Below are 19,430 nucleotides of genomic sequence, written 5' to 3'. Positions count from 1 at the left end.
TATGCAACTGCATAATGGATATGCGGACCGCATATCGGTCGCATAATTACAGACCAAAACGATCAAAAATCTGCCCGTGTATGCGATCACTATGCGGTCTGCATAACTGTTATGCAATCGCATAATGCACCGCATAACAGTTATGTGGTCGCATAGCCGACCGTATAATTGCCCCCAGACTGGCCTTCTCCTGCTCACTTCTGCGGCCATTATGCGGCCAGCAGAGTGATTATGCGGTCGCATAATGAACTACATAAACGCGCTTTTCCGCCAAAAATTTTCCTTTACTTTTCGGTGCATTGTTCAACCCAAAACGCGTAAGCCTACTCCGGCACCATGAAACCTTGAGTTCACTTGCAAAATTTACGGGGCTTTACACTGAAATACTTCAATAGTTTTCGGGGTGTTACAGTAAGTGAAGCTGTATCGGCTGGGCTACCCTTCTCGTAAACCTGCCACCACTGATACGCTGTTCTTCACAGCTAGAATGTAGTGAAAGCAACTCCGCTCGTCTCTATAATACCCATGGTACGGAGAATATGGTGGCACTTCTCTAGAAAATCCTGTGCATCCTCTGAAGCTAATCCACTAAAAGTAGGAGGATGATATTTCTTGAACCTCTCATGTCTAAGCTGCTCCTCCTCAGATGCCACTGCCCTAACCTCGGGCTGAACCGAAATAACAAGCTGCGATGGCATAACCTCTAAGGCCTGATCAGCATGGACCCACTACTCTGGAGTACGGGCCGCGGGAGTCTGAGCTCCTCCCCCAGCTGAGACGTGGTTGGTTCAAGTGGAATCAACCTCACCTAAGATAAGGTACCGAACATGCTCAAGAACTATGCGAAGGTCTCCTAAAGTGCAGGGGTGACAACAGGCGCCTTGGTCCCCCCCGCAACTGGAGCTACTGATGACTCCTCGGTCGTAGCTCGGGCAGGTGCTCTAGCTGCACCACGTGACCCTCCTCGGCATTTGCCCTGGCCCTAGCCTCCCACGACTCTAGCAGATAGCACAAGTGTCTGATCGTCAGATCTAGTAATGCGTGCCCTCACCACTTGTGAGAGAATAAAAAGTCAAATATTTAGATTTTGAAGTCAAACAATTCGCACAATAAGGACTCAAGGAAGTGAAGTTTTCCTAACAGTTCCGTAGCCTCTCGAAGATAGGTACAGAGGTCTCCGTACTGATCCGCAAGACTCTTCTAAACCTGCTTATGACTCATATTACCTATGAACCTAGAGCTCTGATACCAACTTGTCATGACCCCAATTTTCCTCCTTAAGATGACGTGATGGCACATAGTCTCTAAAACTAGGTAAACCTAACAAATGATAGAAAATGACAAGAATAAAGGCTAAAAACATGATGTAAACATGATGACCCTTTCCCAATGACAACTGAAACCCGGTAGGGGCCTTCCCATGTTGGACCTAGCTTCCCTGCATGGATCTCCCGGGTGTTCTGAGTTACTTTCCTTAAAATCAAGTCTCCTACTTTGAAATAACGGAGGTTGGTTCTTCGATTGTAATATATTTCCATTCTCTGCTTTTCGGCTGCCATCCTTAAATGTGCCAAGTCCTTGCGTTCATTGCGCAACTCCAATTTGACAAACATTGCTTCATTATTTGTTTCTTTGTCCACCCAGAAACATCTTAAGGTAGGTTCCCCTACTTCCACCGGGATCAAGGCTTCTGCTCCGTACATAAGAGAGAAAGTAGTTTCCCCCATGCTCGATTTGGCCGTTGTTCGGTACGCCCATAGTACTCCTGGAAGCTCTTCGGACCATTTGACTTTGGCTGCTTTCAGTCTCTTTTCGAAATTTTGTATAATCACTTTGTTTGTTGATTCTACTTGACCATTTGCGCTCGGATGATAGGGTGACGATGTGATCCTTTTGATTTTTAAGTCTTCAAGGAACTTTGTAACCTTTGCGCCTATAAATTGTGGCTAGTTGTTGCAATTTATCTCTTTTGGTATCCCAAATCTGTAAATTATATTCTCCCATAAAAAATATACTACTTTGCGTTAGCCGATCTTCTGATAAAGACCTTTTTCAACCCATTTAGAAAAATAGTCAGTTTAAATCAAGAGAATCTTGCCTTACTGGGGGTCGGTGGTAGTAGACAGACTATATCCATCCCCCACTTCATGAACGGCCACAGTGACAAAATTGAGTGTAGTGCTCTGCCGGTTGATGTACCAACGGTCCGTAGCATTGAGATTTATAATATTTTTGAACATAAGCCTTGGCGTCTTGTTCCATCCGGGGCTAGTAGTATCCTGCCCTAATTAATTTTAACACTAAGGAATCCGCGCCTGAGTGATTTTCGCAAATCCCTCCGTGGACTTCTCGCATAACATAGTTATCTTCGAAAACTCCCAAACATCGGGCCAACGGTCCTTGGAAAGCTCTTCTATTTAATTGTTCTCCCATGAAGTTTTATCGAACTGCTTTAGTGCGCAGTGCCCGAGATGTCTTGGGATCTTCAGGCAATTTTCCGTGCTCGAGATAGTCAATGATTTTATTTCTCCAGTCCCAGACCAAATTGGTCGCATTTACCTTATAATAGCTATCTGCGTCTAATACCGAATGCATAAGTTGTACGACTGTACAAGAGTCCGATCTGTTCATTTTTGTGGACGATCCAAGATTGGCTAGTGTATCTACTTCCGCATTCTCTTCCCTCAAGATGTGCGTAATTGACCATTCCCGGAACCGAGCGAGCAGAGCCTGGACTTTCACGACATATTGTTGCATGCATTCCTCTTTGGCTTCGAAGATTCGGTAGACCCAATTTACTACCAACTGGGAGTCGCATTTGATTTCTATGACCTCGGAGTCTAGTATCCGGGCTAGCTCGAGTCCTACAATCAAAGCTTCATATTCTGCTTCATTTAATTCAGAGGAACGATTCTTATGGCATACCTTAGGGATTCTCCCGAGGGCATGCTTAGCACAATGCCGAGTCCGGACCCCTTCACATTGGAAGCTCCATTCATGAACAAGGTACAAACTCCTGATGTCGATTCTGACACCATCACTTCTTCTTTGGTAGCAAAAGGTAGCAGTCACAGACTGAAATCGACCATAAAGTCAGCCAAAACTTGTGACTTAATCGCAGTCCTAGGTTTATATTGTATGTAAAATTCACTCATTTAGACTGCCCACTTGGCCAGCCTACCTAAGAGTTCAGGTTTATGAAGAATATTTCGCAGGGGAAAACTGGTCATCACGGCTATCGGATGACATTAGAAATAAGGCCTTAAGTTTTCGAGTGGCTACTATGAGGGCTAAGGCCAATTTTTCCAAATGTGGGTAGCGAGTTTCTTCTCCCGTTAAAATTTTACTAACATAATAGATAGGAGATTGCGTAACTTCGTCCTCACGGACTAAAACGGTACTCACCGCTACCTCCGAAACTGCTAAGTAGACCAGTAGTTGTTCACCTTCCTCCAATTTTTGACAGTAATGGAGGACTTGACAAATACCTTTTCAAATACTTTAAAGCCTACTAACATTCCAGAGTCCATTAGAAGTTGTTCTTCTATTTGAGTAGTGAAAACAAATAATGGCATTTCTCCGAAGACCGGGAAATGAACCTGCTCAAAGCGACCAGTCTCCCTGTCAATCTTTGAACCTTTTTCACGCTCGATAGCTAGTCCGGGATGTCTTAGATGGCTTTAATTTTATCGGGGTTAACCTCGATCCCCCTTTGCGACACCAGGAATCCCAGGAACTTACCGGAGCTGACCCCGAATGCACACTTCTCGGGGTTAAGCTTCATGTTGTGCTTCTTTAAGATGTCAAAGGTTTTTTGCAGGTGTTTAAGATGATCACCTGCATTCAAAGACTTAAGCAAGATATCATCTATGTAAACCTCCATAGTTTTCCCTATTTGTTTCTCAAATATTTTGTTTACGAGCCACTGATAAGTGGCTCCGGCGTTCTTTAGGCCGAAAAGCGTCGTCACATTATAACAATATGTGCCAAAGTTCGTTATGAATGAAGTTTTTTCTTGATCCTCCCGATTCATCTTAATTTGGTTGTACCCATAAGCATCGACGAAACGCATTAACTCGTGCCCGGCTCGAATCAATCATTTGATCAATGTTTGGCAAAGGGAACCAGTCTTTTGGGCACACCTTATTTAAATTCTTATAGTCTATGCACATGCGAAATTTAATATTCTTCTTTGGAACTACTACTACGATAGCTAACCAGTCAGGATACTTTACCTCTCGCATTGAACTGCAAGGAAATGAATTACCTCTTCTTTAACGAATTTGTTTCTAACCTCGGTGATAGGACATTTTTTTGTCTTACCGGAGCGATGTTATATCAACACCCAAACAGATGGGCCGTGACGAGTGCCCGAGTTCTACCTGTCAAACACCCCTAAGCATACATCTAAGATATAAACATAAAATAAGTGTAGGTCATGCATAGCGTCTGGCAATAAACTACATATTCATGTGAATAACATATGCGGGAAAACATGACCAAAAGATATATATATATATATATATATATATATATATATATATATATATATATATACGGAATATGGTAGGGCAAGCCAATAAGGCCACATACTATCCAACTAAACATGACTATCTACAGACCTCTAATAGAGTGTACAACTGTATAAAGGACGGGACTGGGCCCCGTCATACCCATATATGTATACAAAAGTATCATACCAAAACCCAATAGCAGCTCCGGATCACATGGAGCACACCAACTCTCGCTGTACAAGGATCCTAAGAAGGGGGATCGTCAGCCTGTCTAACTACACTTTGGGCATGAAACGTAGGCCCTCAGGCAATAGGGGCATCAATATGAGTAATGTACCGAGTATGTAAGGCATAAAAATCAGTATATAAAAGATATGAAAGAAACATGGAGTAAAGGACTCAAGCTGTAAGTCTGAATAGCTCTGTGAATCATGAAATATTTATAATGTCATGCATATGCATATAAATGTCATATCATGCATAGGTATATGAGTACATAACATCATCAAGCATCTGAGGTCAACGCATCATATCTTCTCGGCCTCAGTGGGCAAAATCATCAACGTATGCTAGCTGATCAGGTGGTGGTGCGTATATAATGCCATAACCTTTCCCCATACCCTATATGCATATACTATACGTGTATATAAGGCCATCTAGTGATGGGACAATATACATGTATAAATAAATGCAATGCATAATGAAGTAAGTCAATAAGTTCTCTTGGAATGTCATGAGACCCATGAACAGACAATATGATAGTAGGACATATGGGGAATCAAGAACATAGGCAACCCTAGTACTTCTAAGAATAGAATCATTTATGAAAGTTGCGTGCTTGCTTTTTTCGTTGTATCAAATGGATTATGCCAAAAGGAAAGAAGGTATAGACTTAACATACCTCAAGTCATCAATGCAACTCAACAACAAGCTTATGACAACTAGCGCTCCAACCCTATATCAAAGAAATACATGTACAACTTAGATGGCGCTAGTATATCACGTATCTCAAACGATAACTCGATTCTAAAATAAAACAAGCAGCATTTACTTTGATTTTACTGCTCCCTCAAGCCTACTATAAGTGAGATAACAACAGAATACAACCAGCAACTCAAAAACAACCTAACTACAATTCGGGCAACCAGACTGCTACCCTACCACATATGGTGTTTCTCCACGCCCTTTATCCTTCCAAACTCCATAATTCAGCATCACAATAGGCCAACACGAGTGGACTACAAAACAATCCACTAAAAGTGAAATAAATCGAACTCATGGCTTCCAATCATCTTTCCGTGAGTTGTAACTATTAGGAAATGAATTTATCAACATTCCTTGATATTTAAAAGCTTAAATACAGAAAGTAGACGTTTTCATAACTCTGAAGTGCCTTCCAAAGCTCAAACTACAAAGAAAAAGAGAGGCGATATAGCGATACTTAAGTCGTAGTGATCGTTCTAATATTATCGCTTCTTGATTTCGTACCCAGGATGTTAATCTTCTTTGAAACCCTAGAAGAGAGCTTAATGATAGGTTTATGTGGGGTTCTCTGTTCGAGTTCTATGAAAAATGAAGAGAAAGAGGATTAAAAACCTATATATATCAACTTTTGAAAAGTCAAAGAGGTGCTAGCTAGCATTGGCTCTTCTTCCGATGCTTATATTTTTTTATTCGGATGTCATATGAATAAACAGTTAAAAATATTGGAAACTATATTCCAAGACCTTAAATGTGGTATATAATATGTCCCAAGAAGACCTCATATAACACACGAAATATATTTCTCAAAAAGCTTCGTTACAAGGCAAATCCTTAGTCAGTGTTTCCGCAACTTAAATCCGATTTTTCCTAAACTTTATATTTTATATCCAAACATCATATATAGTCATATTATGACTTTAAACTCATTTAAATCATTATTAATAAGTCTCATATTTATTATACGTCACCTTGGGATGCACAGGGTGTAACAATCTTCCCCCCTTAGAAACATTCTTCCTCGAATGTTAAACTCCTAGAGATCTATAGAAATTTTGGCAGAGTCTCCTCTATAACGGTACTACTACCATCTCGTCACGCAGAAAACCCAACAATACAAATCCCCACGGGGCCACAATCATCAATAACATCAATGGCCTCACACGACCAATGATAGTAACTAGCATAAGAATCCAGTATCATATACGTACCTAAAAGTTGTGATGTCTCAGTCCGATCCTCCTCCGGAAGAGGAAACAAATGAGGATACCTAGTCTTCATGTCTTCTTCAGCTTCCCAAGTCATCTCCTCCACATTCGTGTTTCTCCAAAGTACTCTAACCGAAGCTACATCCTTAGTTCTCAATCTCCAAACTTGTCTATCTAGTATAGCAATGGGAGCTTCCTCATATGATAGCTGATCTATGACCTGAACATTGTCAACTGGAACGACTCTAGAAGGATCTCCAATACTCTTGCAGAGCATAGACACATGAAAGACTAGATGTACAGACTCTAAGTTGGAAGGCAAGTCTAACTCATATGCTACTTGGCCTACTCTGCATATAATCTTATAAGGTCCAATGTACCTAGGGCTAAGATTTCCTTTCTTACCGAATCTTATAATGCCTTTCATCGGTGATACCTTTCAGAATATCCAATCATCTACCTGAAAATCCAAGTCTTGTTGTCGATTATATGTATAGGACTTCTGATGACTCTGAGCTGCTAATAGCCTTTCCCATATAAGCTTAATCTTCTCAACTGCCTGTTGTACCAACTCTAGTCTTACTAACTTGTTTCCCTAACCTCAAACCATCCGATAGGTGACCTACACTTCCGTCCGTAAAGAGCTTCATATGGAGCCATATTAATGCTGGAATGATAACTATTATTATATGCAAACTCAATAAGTGGAAGGTGATCATCCCAGCTACCCCTGAATTCTATCACACAAGCCCGTAGCATATCCTCCAATGTCTGAATCATACGCTCAGCCTGACCATCTGTCTGGGGATGAAATGCTATACTAAGACTTACCTGAGTCCCCAATCCTTTTTGGAAGGACCTCTAGAAATTAGTTGTAAACTGAGAACCTCTATTTGAGACAACAGATACAGGGACACCATGAAGTCGTACTATCTCCTTAATGTAAAGCCTTGCATAATACTCTGCTGAATACATAGTCCTAACAGGCAGAAAATGGGCTGATTTTGTAAGTCTGTCAACAATAACCCATATAGAATCGGACTTACGCTGGGTATGAGGTAAGCCTATGATGAAATTCATATTAATTACTTCCCATTTCCAAGTCGGAATCTCTATAGCCTGCAATAATCCACCTGGTTTCTGATGCTTAATCTAAACCTGCTGACAATTAGGACACTGAGCAACAAACTCTTCTATATCCTTCTTCATTTCATCCCACCAGTATATTTCCCTGATATCATGATATATCTTCGCCTCTCCTGGATGAATAGAATAACGAGAATAGTGAGTTTCTCCCATAACTTGATAGAGTAGCCTGCCACATTAGGAACACATAATCGACCTCGATATCTGAGAACTCCATCTCTTGTAATTTCAAATGGTGTCTTCTCCTTTTGAGGGGCTGTATCTCTATAATGAGCTAGCATAGGATCCTCATACTGGCATTCCTTCACTTCAGTTACTAAAGAGGATGTTGCTGTGTCCCGAATAGTAACTCCGGTATCACCTGAATCTAGTAATCGAATTCCAAGATTACCTAGCTGATGAATCACAGAGGCTATCGCACTCTTCCCTGGCTGTAAATATGATAGGCTACCCATAGATATACGTCTGAGGGCATCGGCTACTACATTCGCCTTCCCTGGATGTTATAAAATATCAACATTATAGTCTTTCAGTAGCTCCAACCATCGCCTCTGATGTAAATTTAATTCCTTTTGTTTGAAGACTTACTAAAGGCTCTTATGATCCATATAGATATCAACATAGATGCCATACAAATAGTGCCTCCACATCTTTAGTGCATGAATCACCATGGCTAACTCTAAAACATGGGTCAGGTAGTTCTTCTCATGCTTTCTTAGTTGTTTAGAAGAATAAGCTACAACCTTACCATACTGCATCAATACACAACCCAATCTAATGCCCGAAGAGTCACAATAGATAGCATAACCATCGGTCCCTCTGGGAGTGTCAGAACCGGTGCTAAAGTCAATCTATCCTTCAATGCCTGGAAACTCTGCTCACAAGCATCAGTCCACTAAAACTTAGTTGCCTTCTGAGTCAACTTTGTCAATGGTGCTGAAAGAGAAGAAAAGCCCTCTACAAATCTCCTATAATAACCTGCCAAACCCAAGAAGCTACGAACCTCTGTCGGTCTCGTGGGTCTAGGCCAAATCTTCACTGCCTCAATTTTCTATGTATCAACATGGATACCCTCACATGAAATAATATGTCCAAGGAAAACAGTAGAATTTAACCAGAATTCACATTTAGAGAATTTTGCATACAACTTCCTTTCTTGTAGAACTTTAAGCACAGTACACAAATGATCTGCATGCTCAGCCTCTGAACAAGAATAAACCAAAATATCATCTATTAATACAACCACGAACAGATCTAGAAAGGGTCTGAACACACGGTTCATCAAGTCCATGAATACTGCTGGGGCATTAGTCAATCCGAACGACATGACACAAAACTCAAAGTGCCTGAATGCTTACCTGATGAATACTGCTGTCTTCCGAATATCTTTCTCTCTAACCCTTACCTGATGGTACCCAACCTCAAGTCTATCTTCGAGAAACACCTGGCACCCTGAAACTGGTCAAATAAACCATCAATCCTCGAAAGTGGGTACTTATTCTTGATCGTCGCCTTATTCAACTGCCTGTAATCAATACACATCTGCAAGGAACCATCTTTCTTTCTCACAAATAACACAGGTACTCCCCACGGGGATGTACTGGGTCCGATAAAGCCTTTTCAAGCAATTCCCTCAGTTGTTCTTTCAACTCTCTGATCTCTGTAGGTGCTATTGTATAAAGAGGAATAGATATCGGCTGAGTATCTGGTAATATGTCAATAGCAAACTCAATCTCCTGTTCTGGCGCAAGGCCTGGAAGCTTATCGGGAAAAATATCAGGAAACTCATTAACCACCAAGATAGACTGAAGGGTCGGTGACTCTGCTTTCACATCTTGTACCCAAACTAAGTGATAAATATAGCCCTTTTTGATCATCTTCCTTGCCTTGAGATTGGAAATATACCTACCTTTCGGCGATGCAGTATTACCTTTCCACTCAAGAACTTGCTCCCCTGGAAATTGGAACCGAACCATCTTTGATCTATAATCAACGTTAGCATAACAAGAAGCCAACCAATCCATACCCATTATAACATAAATTTCTACTATATCTAACTCAATCAGGTCTTCTACTGTATAATGACTATGAACAACTACTATACAATATCTATATACCCGTCTAGCTATCACCGTATCCCCAATAAGTGTAGACACATCAAAATGTTTAATCAACTCAGGTTCTATCCAAAACTTGCTAGCAACCAACAGAGTGCCATACGATAAGTTGGAACCTGTATCAATCAATGCATATACATCATATGAGGAGATTGATAATATATCTGTAACAATATCGGGTGACGACTCCTGATCCCGTCTGCCCTCTAATGCATAAGCGCGGTTCTGAGGATCGCTCGAGCTAGATGCTCCACTTCTATCTCTACCACGACCAACTGGTGCCTGTGAACCTTGCCTAGGGGGCCGTACTGATGATGACAAAGCAACTACAGATCCCGCTGGCTGAACTATACCTGCACCACCTCTTGTTGGATAATCTCTCATAACGTGGCCTGGATAACCATAAGTACAACAAACACCCAACCCCACAAGGCACTGCCCGGCATGCTGCTTACCACACTGAGCACATTATGGCAAGGGTGGCCTTATTTGACTTGACTCACCCCTATATTGAGAACTAGAGGCCCTGGAACTCTAACTGGGCCCTGGATATGTGGAACGATCAAATCTCCTACAGGCAAACTGAGGGGGTGCACTAGCCAATGGCTAGGCTGGTTACCTCGGGTACTGTTGTCTCTGACCACCTCAAAACTCACCAGAAGGACCTTAAGATCTCGCTCTCTTACTCTGACCCCTATCATGCTCATGATCGGCCCTCTGCTTCTGCTTACTCTCCTCTACACCCTGAGCGTATGCCTGAATACGAGAAATATCAATGCCTAGCCGAAGTGAGACAAACATACAGTTATTAAGCAGGTGCGGCTCCAACCCCATCACGATCCGGTGAACCCGATCCTCCATCTTAGCTACAATAGTGGGAGCATACTTAGCCAAAGAATCAAACTGAAGGCTATACTCCCAAACACCCATATTGCCCTGCTGAAAGGTCAAGAACCTATCAACTCTGGCCCGTCTAAGCTCTAGTGGTAAATAATGACGAAGAAAATCCTCTGTAAACTCCTGCCATACTACTAGAAGGGCATCCTCACCTCTAGACAACTCCCAAGACTCGTACCAATAAATTGCAACATCCCAAATTCTATAGGAAGCTAGCTCAACTGACTCAGTCGCAACACTCAAAGTCCTCTACATCCTATCAATAAATACCTGAGGGTCCTCATTTGTATCTGCTCCAGTGAATACCAAAGGGTCCTCTGATACCACTTTTATCACGACCCAAACCGATGGGCCATGACGAGTTCCCGAGTTCTACCTATCGTACACCCCTAAGCATACGTCTAAGATATAAACATGAAATAAGTGTAGGTCATGCATAACGTATGGCAGTAACTACTAATTCATGTGAATAACATACTTGGGAAAACATGCCCAAAAGACATATATACATATATATACGAAATACAGTAGGGTGAGCCGATAAGGCCACATACTATCCAACTATACATGACTGTCTACAGACATTTAATAGAGTGTACAACTATATAAATGATGGGACTAGACCCCGTCATACCCATATATGTATACCAAAGTGTTGTACTAAAACCCAATAGCAACTCCGGATCAAATGGAGCACACCAACTCTCGGTGAGCAAGGATCCTAAGAAGGGGGACCGTCAGCCTGTCTACCTGCACCTATGGGCATGAAACGCAGGCCCCCAGGCAATAGGGGCGTCAATACAAATAATGTACCGAGTATGTAAGGCATAAAAATCTGTATATAAAAGACATGAAAGAAACATGGAGTAAAGGACTCAACCTGTAAGTCTGAATAGCTCTACGAATCATGAAACATTTATAATGTCATGCATATGCGTATAAATGTCATATCATGCATAGATATATGAGTACATAATATCATCAAGCCTCTGAGGGCAACCCATCATATCATCTCGGCCTCAGTGGGCGAAATCATCAACGTATGCTAGTTGATCAGGTGGTGGTGAGTATATAACGCCATAACCTTTCCCCATACCCCATATACATATACTATATGCATATATAACGCCATATGGTCATGAGACACTATACATGTATAAATGAATGCAAGGCATAATGAAGAAAGTCAATATGATCTGTCGGAATGTCATGAGACCCCTAAACAGACGATACGATAGTAGGACATATGGGGAATCAAGATCATAGGCAACCCTAGTACTTCTAAGAATAGAATCATTTATGAAAGTTGTGTGCTTGCTTGTTTCGTTGTATCATATGAATCACGCCAATAGGAAAGAAGGGATAGCCTTAACATACCTCAATTCGTCAATGCAACTCAACAACAAGCTTATGACAACTAGCGCGCCAACTCTATAACAAAGAAATACATGTACAACTTAGATGGCACTAGTATATCACGTATCTCAAACGATAAGTCGATTCTAAAATAAAACAGGCAGTATTTTCCCAGATTTTACTGCTCCTTCAAGCCAACTATAGGTGAGATAACAACACAATACAACCAATAACTCAAAAACAACCTAACTACAATTTTGGACCTTTAATACAACAAAAAAACCCAATTTTACCATAACTCACCCAATCAACAAGTTATCAATTAGCCTGAAATTACAACGACGAGCAACCAACCTACTACCCTACCACATGTGGCATTTCTCCATTCCCTTTATCCTTACAAACTCAAAAAATCTGCAGCAGAACAGGCCAACACAAGTGGACTACGAAATAGTTCACTAAAAGTGAAATAAATCGAACTCACGGCTTCCGATCACCGTCCCGTAAGTTCTGACTAGTAGGAAATGAATTTATCAACCTTCCTTGATATTTTAAATCTTAAATACAGAAAATAGATGTTTTATTAACTATGAAGTATTTTCCAAAACTCAAACTACAAAGAAAAAGTGAGGCGATATAGCGATTCTTACGTCGTAGGGATCGTTCTAATGTTATCGCTTCTTGATTTCGTACCTGGGATGTTAATATTCTTTGAAACCCTAGAAGAGAGATTATGTATAAGTTTATGGGGGGTTATATGTTCGAGTTCTATGAAAAATGAAGAGAAAGAGGATTAAAAACCTATATATATCAACTTTTGAAAAGTCAAAGAGGTGCTAGCTTGGCACCCTAGCATTGGCCCTTCTTCTGACTCTTATATCGTTTTATCCAAAAGTCGTATGAATGAAAGGTTAAGAGCATTTAAAAATAGATTGCAAGACCTTCAATTCGGTGTATAATATGTCCCAAGAATACCTCATATAACACATGCAAAGTATTGCTCAAAAGGTTTCGTTATAAGGCAAATCTTTAGTCAGATTTTCTGCAACTTAAATCCGATTTTTTCCAAACTTTATATTTTATATCCAAATATCTTATATAGTCATATTATGACTTTAAACTCATTTATATCATAATTAACAAGTCATATTCATTATACGTCACCTTGGGACGCACAAGATGTAACATGTTGGGATCTAGGCTTAGTTTGTGTACGGCGACTTCTGGCGCGATACCTATCATATCTGCATGCGACCACGCAAAATAGTCAACATTAAATTTAAGGAATTCGATGAATCCAGACCTGAGCTCGAAGTTTAGTTCTGTCCCCAAGTGGAACTTCCTCTCTAAGAACTTTTCGAGCAATGCGACCTGCTCAATTTCTTCCGTTGTGGATTTTGTTGCATTTGTTTCTTCTGGTACCTGGAAGTATCTTGGTACCTTATAGGATTCCGATGAATCCTCCCCTTGGTTGACTTTGCTCGACTAGGGAACATGCGCCTGTTTCTATAATTGCTATGCTGCATGCTCTTTCCTATTGCTACTGGAAACTAAAATTGCATTCATTTTCCTTGCCGCCGGTTGGTCTCCTCTTATTTCTTTAATTCCCATGGGAGTTTGGAACTTCAGCAATTGATGATATGTTGACAGTACGACCTTCATCTCATGTAACCATGGTTTCCCCAGGATAATATTGTAACCTATATCGCCGTCTACTACCTCAAAAGATCATAGCTGTGAAGAATTATCCTAGAGCTACAACTCCAATAGAGATCCGCAGTTTCTTGGGCTTAGTTAGGTATTACAGGATGTTTGTAGTGGGTTTCTCTACTCTTGCTTCTCCATCGGCTAAATTGACGCATAAGGCAGTCAAGTTCCAGTGGTCGAATGATGGTGAAAATAGCTTCCAAGAGTTGAAATCAAGATTGACTACGACACTGGTGATGACCTTACCATATGGTACAAATGGGTTTGTGGTATTTTGTAATGCTTCAAGGATAGGACTTGGGTGTGTATTGATGCAACATGGAAAGGTGATTGCTTATGCTTCTAGGAAACTCAAAAATTATGGGAAGAACTATCCAACACATGACTTAGAACTTGCGGCGATGGTGTTTGCGTTGATGATTTGGCATCATTATCTGTATGGGGTCCATGTGGATATATTAATGGACCATAAGAGCCTTCAATATATTTGCAAATAGAAGGAATTGAATCTGAGGTAGAGAAGATGGCTTGAGTTACTCAAAGACTACGACATCGATATTCTATATCATCTGGGGAAGGCTAATATTGTGGCGGATTCTCTTAGTCGGAAATTCATGGGTAGTTTGACTCACTTGGAGGCATATCAAAGGCCGTTGGCCAAGGAGGTTCATTGATTGGCTAGTTTGGGAGTTCGTCTTGCGGACCCTAGTGAAGGAGGGGTAACTATGAAAAACAGGGCTGAATCATCGCTTGTTTTGGAAGTAAATGAGAAGCACTACGACGATCCATTGTTGGTACAATTGAAGGAGGGGATTATGAACAAAATACCATGGATTTTTCTCTTGGCACAGATGATGGTACACTATGGTACCAATGGCGATTACGTGTTCCAAATATAGATGGTCTCGGAGAAAGAATCATGACCGAGGCTCACACTTCTAGGTATTCTGTATACCCAGGCTCTACAAAGATGTACCATGATCTTAAGAAAATTTACTGGTGGAATGATATGAAAAGGAATGTAGCAGACTTTGTGGCAAGATGTCCAAATTGTCAACAAGTGAAATCAAAACACCAAAGGCCCGGTGGATTGGCACAAAACATCGATATTCCAATGTGGAAGTGAGAGATGATCAATATGGAATTTGTGGTAGGCCTACCCCGTACGCCTTGTAAGTTCGACTCGATTTGGGTGATTGTGGATCGACTCACAAAATTAGCACACTTCTTACCTCTTACGTCTATCAACACAGCGGAACAATATGCTCAGTTGTATATCAAGGAAATAGTCAGGTTGCATGGCACTCCTATTTTTTTTATTTTAGATCTAGAGGCACAGTTCACAGCTAAATTTTGGAGGAAATCAGCAAGGTTTGGGTACTCAGGTAAATCTTAGTAAAACCTTCCTTCCACAGACCGACGGGAAGGCAGAGCAGATTATTCAGACACTCGAGAATATGTTACGCACTTGTGTTCTTGACTTTAAGGTAGCTGGTATGATTATTTTCCACTCATAGAATTTTCCCACAACAACAGTTACCATGCTAGTATTCATACATCGCACCTAAACTGCTCCGTGAATAGTGCTGCGAACAGTAGCATGCGAGTCACTGTTCATCACAGAAATTTGGAGTTTTGAGCTTCAATGGCCGGCGGCAAGCCATTTTTTCTGGCTGGTCAGCCTTCCCCCAGTGTCGCACAACACCATACAACAACAAACTCTAATCCAGCTCCTTTAGATTTCTCAAAGATTTTGAAACCAAACACATTAAATCCTTCAGCAATGGCTACTGCTGCAACTTCAGTGCAACCCATTCCGATGCGACGAGCTACTTTCTTGAATGGTCATCCAGTTATTAGATTCACAGCAGCGGAAGTCAAGCGGATGAATGTTATTGAAGGTCTTCAATATGCCGTCATCGGAAAACTCTCATATGGATCTCTGGAGATTCATGAGCTTCGTCGAATCATACCAACACAGTGTGGCATCAAAGGAGAGTGCAACATTGGATTTCTTAGAGATCGTCATGTATTAATTAGATTAAATCTATGGCAAGACTTCCTCGATTTCACATCGAAGAGTACGTACTATATCAAAGCCAAAGATGGGCACGAATACCAGTTGCGAACTCTTATTTACGATGCAAAATTTAAGGCGGGTGAAAAAACTCCGATGGCGATGGCATTAATTTCTTTTCCTGGACTGCTGGCTACTTTTTTTGTAAAGGAAACACTTTTTTTCTTAGCTACAGTTGTGGGGAGGCCCAGTGTCTTGACACGGCGACGATAAACAAAACTAGGCCGAGTTGCGCAAGAGTAAAAGTTCTAGTTAATTTGTTGGCCGAGCTACCTAAGAAGATACGTTTGGACATCGATGACGAAGTTAATGGAGGGGTAAGAATAAAGTGGATAAAGTGTGTAAGCTTCAACGCCACAATGAAATTGAATGTTGGCACTTGCACCCCGACCTAGTAAAAAATCGAAGCAATGACAAGAGGGCTGCTGCTGATGATTTTCACGATGTCATTACTACAGTGGAACACCAGGGGAAAATAAAAAAACATTCTACTCCTTTAATGTTTCTCATGAGTGGCAAAGTTGTCGGGAATGTGACTAAAACTGGGCAACAAATCGTGTCAGTTGAGAAGACTGCTCAACAGGTGCAAACAACTAATAAATTTGCAATCTTAGAGATGGACATCAACGAAGATAATCACACTACCAATGATAATATGGTCGATAAAGGAAAAGCTACTGGCCCTTTGATGGTGCTTTCAAGTGGTAAGGTAGTTGGGAATGTAGGACCTCAATGGAAGAAATTTAGAGACAATCGAGGGAAAAACAACGATAAACAAACTGATGCTAATGTCACAACCAGAAAAGAAATTATTGCAGTTGACAAAGCTGCAGCACAACAAGATCAGATCACAAACACATTTGCAGTATTGGAGGTGATGTTAATGAGTCTAATCAACTAGCCTTAGTGGAGGAAACTCCAGCTAAAAAAAGTCATGTTCCTAATCATAATGTAGCTGGGAGATTAAATCCAGTTGCTCCAGCTTTTAATCCTAATTCTAATGAGATTGCATCTTCGAAGAAAGGTAACAATTTTAAATCTACTGGGAATGAGAATGGTGATCGACTAGTAGCTCATCAAGGGGTACCTAAAGAGTCGACTGCCCAATGGGTAAATAGAACATTTGTTGGTAATGTTACAACCAACCAGTCCTGCCAAGAGATTCCTTCCCAATCTATTGATGTTACTGCAGTAGATGGGATGTCTAAGGGTGATGAAAGGTTACAATTTAGTGGAGGCAAATTATGGTGTTATCAAGTTGAAGATGATTCAGAGGAAAGGGAATTGCTTGATGGTGTCATGGGTGAAGAGGTTTCAACTGATGAAGAGAATGATTAAGAGGAACAAAGTGTTAATGCTAAGAACAAAAATCAAGAGCCAAGGGGAGAGAGCAACATCAATGAAGAGGAAAATGTTCAAATGAAAAAGTATCTAACAATCTCAGAAAGCAGTGGAGTGGAACAAATTTTAAATCCCAATCCTAAATCATTTGGAGCTCAAGCAGATAAGATTAGTAAAGAAGATGGGATTTTGAAGGCCAATTTTGGTGTAACAGATCATATTCAATCCAGTATATGGAGGAGCAAAAACAACCATAATGCAAAATCACACTGCAGCCAAAGAACAATCAGTTCAGTTGAAAGGAAACACTGCATTGATCCCTAAGAATTTACAACAGCAGGTGGAAGCTCAACTTGAAGACTACAGAAATCAGAAAAATACTGGAGGCAGAGGAAGAATTTTGATGAAGAATCCACAACACAAAACTTCAAAAATATTGCAAGGCAGGGTGATCTTTCACCTAGACACATGGAAGGAGGAAAATCAACAAGAAGGGGAAAGAAAAAACAACCAAAAGATAACCAAAGTTTAGTTCCTGGGGTTCAAACAAGAAGGACCCCATCTAAATCTCACAATTAATCATGAATGCGATCATTTGGAATGTGAGATCTATTAATACAAAGAAAGCCTTTGAGAGGCTTGCCAATATGTAGAGACATCATCACTTTCAATTTATAGAGATCATGGAACCAATGCAAAAGGCAAGGAAGCTAGAAGGATATAGAAAGAAAATTGGAATGTTGCACGCTTTTGTTAATGTTTCAAATAAGATATGGGTGTTTGTAGATGAAGATCATGGAGTAGATTTTCTGATCAACATGGAGCAACAAATGACTATGAAGCTAACAAATATGGACACTCAAGTCTCATTCATTGTTATGTTTTCTTATGCGAAATGTGATGCCATCGAATGTATTGAGTTATGGGACAACATGTATAATTTGGCTAGGGATATGTCATTGCCTTGGCTTGTGAAGGGTGATTTCAATGTCATTTGGGATGAAGAGGAGAAATTTGGTGGACTGCCTGTTTCACTAAATGAGGTTAATGACTTTCGACATTGCATCAATATTTGTAACCTCACTGATCTAGGCTTCAAAGGGAGTATATTTACTTGGTGGAATGGGAGGGCAGAAGAGGATTGCATTTTTAAAAGGTTGAATTGCTGCTTGGCCAACATAGAATTTCAATAGATGCTTCCAGGTTTAGAGTTAACACATCTATCAAAAATAGGGTCTGATCATAACCCTATTTTGTTGACATGTATTGCTGATGCTACTGCAATAAAAAAAGCATTTAAGTTCCTCAATATTTGGACAAAGCATCATACTTTCACGGATTTGGTTAAAGAAAACTGGAAAGCAGACTTTGTTGGGGATCCTTTTTTCACTTTTAATTACAAGTTGAAGAGGTTGAAGAAGGCTTTATCAACATGGAGCAGGGCAACTTATGGTGATATTTTTCAGAAAATAGCAAGCTTAGAAGAGGTGGTGCTAGTTCATGAAGCTGAGTTTGAAAGGAATCCAACATAGAGAAAGGCTGTAGAAGGTCCAAGCTGAGTTGATTAGATTTTTAGCTTTAGAAGAAGAATTTTGGAAGCAAAAATCTGGCATGACTTAGTTTCAAGATGGAGATAGGAAGACAAAATATTTTCACGCACAGATTAATGGTCGAAGGAAAAGGCTACAATTGAAAAGGGTGCAGAATGATGCTAGCAATTGGCTAGAAGACAAGGCAGAGATGGCTGATGAGGCAGTAAGATTTGATCAAACTCAGTTCCATGAAGATTCAGTTCCTACTGCCTTTGGAATACTAGATCATGTATCTGCTATGGTGGACAATAATCAGAATCTATAACTGATGCAACAACCTACTATGGAAGAGGTCAAAAATGCAGTTTTTGGCTTAAATATAGAAAGTGCTGGTGGACTAGATGGATTTACTGGGTGCTTCTTTCACTCATGTTGAGATATAGTTGGTGATGACATTGTAGATATGGTGAAGGAATTTTTCAATGGAAATGATCTGCCCAGGTACATAACTCATACAAATCTGGTTTTGCTACCCAAGAAGAAGGAAGTTGTGA

General features: G+C 40.6%; 2 protein-coding genes across 2 annotated transcripts; one reads left to right on the top strand and one right to left on the bottom strand.

The window, feature by feature from the left end:
- Positions 1-7,564: 7,564 nt before the first annotated feature.
- LOC138901456 (uncharacterized) lies at positions 7,565-10,896 on the bottom strand. Its single transcript, XM_070189223.1, has 6 exons — positions 10,653-10,896; positions 9,451-10,358; positions 8,965-9,052; positions 8,046-8,345; positions 7,870-7,962; positions 7,565-7,767 (listed from the first exon to the last, which is right to left on the bottom strand). The coding sequence occupies exons 1-6, from the start codon at positions 10,894-10,896 to the stop codon at positions 7,565-7,567; spliced, it is 1,836 nt and encodes a 611-aa protein (XP_070045324.1).
- A 7,131-nt stretch (positions 10,897-18,027) lies between these two features.
- LOC138901455 (uncharacterized) lies at positions 18,028-19,201 on the top strand. Its single transcript, XM_070189222.1, has 3 exons — positions 18,028-18,448; positions 18,578-18,831; positions 19,007-19,201. The coding sequence occupies exons 1-3, from the start codon at positions 18,028-18,030 to the stop codon at positions 19,199-19,201; spliced, it is 870 nt and encodes a 289-aa protein (XP_070045323.1).
- The last annotated feature ends 229 nt before the right edge of the window (positions 19,202-19,430 follow it).

The sequence above is a fragment of the Nicotiana tomentosiformis genome, chromosome 11 (genome assembly GCF_000390325.3).
Source record: "Nicotiana tomentosiformis chromosome 11, ASM39032v3, whole genome shotgun sequence".
Lineage (NCBI taxonomy): Eukaryota > Viridiplantae > Streptophyta > Magnoliopsida > Solanales > Solanaceae > Nicotiana > Nicotiana tomentosiformis.
This window is presented reverse-complemented; position numbering and strand designations above follow the sequence as displayed.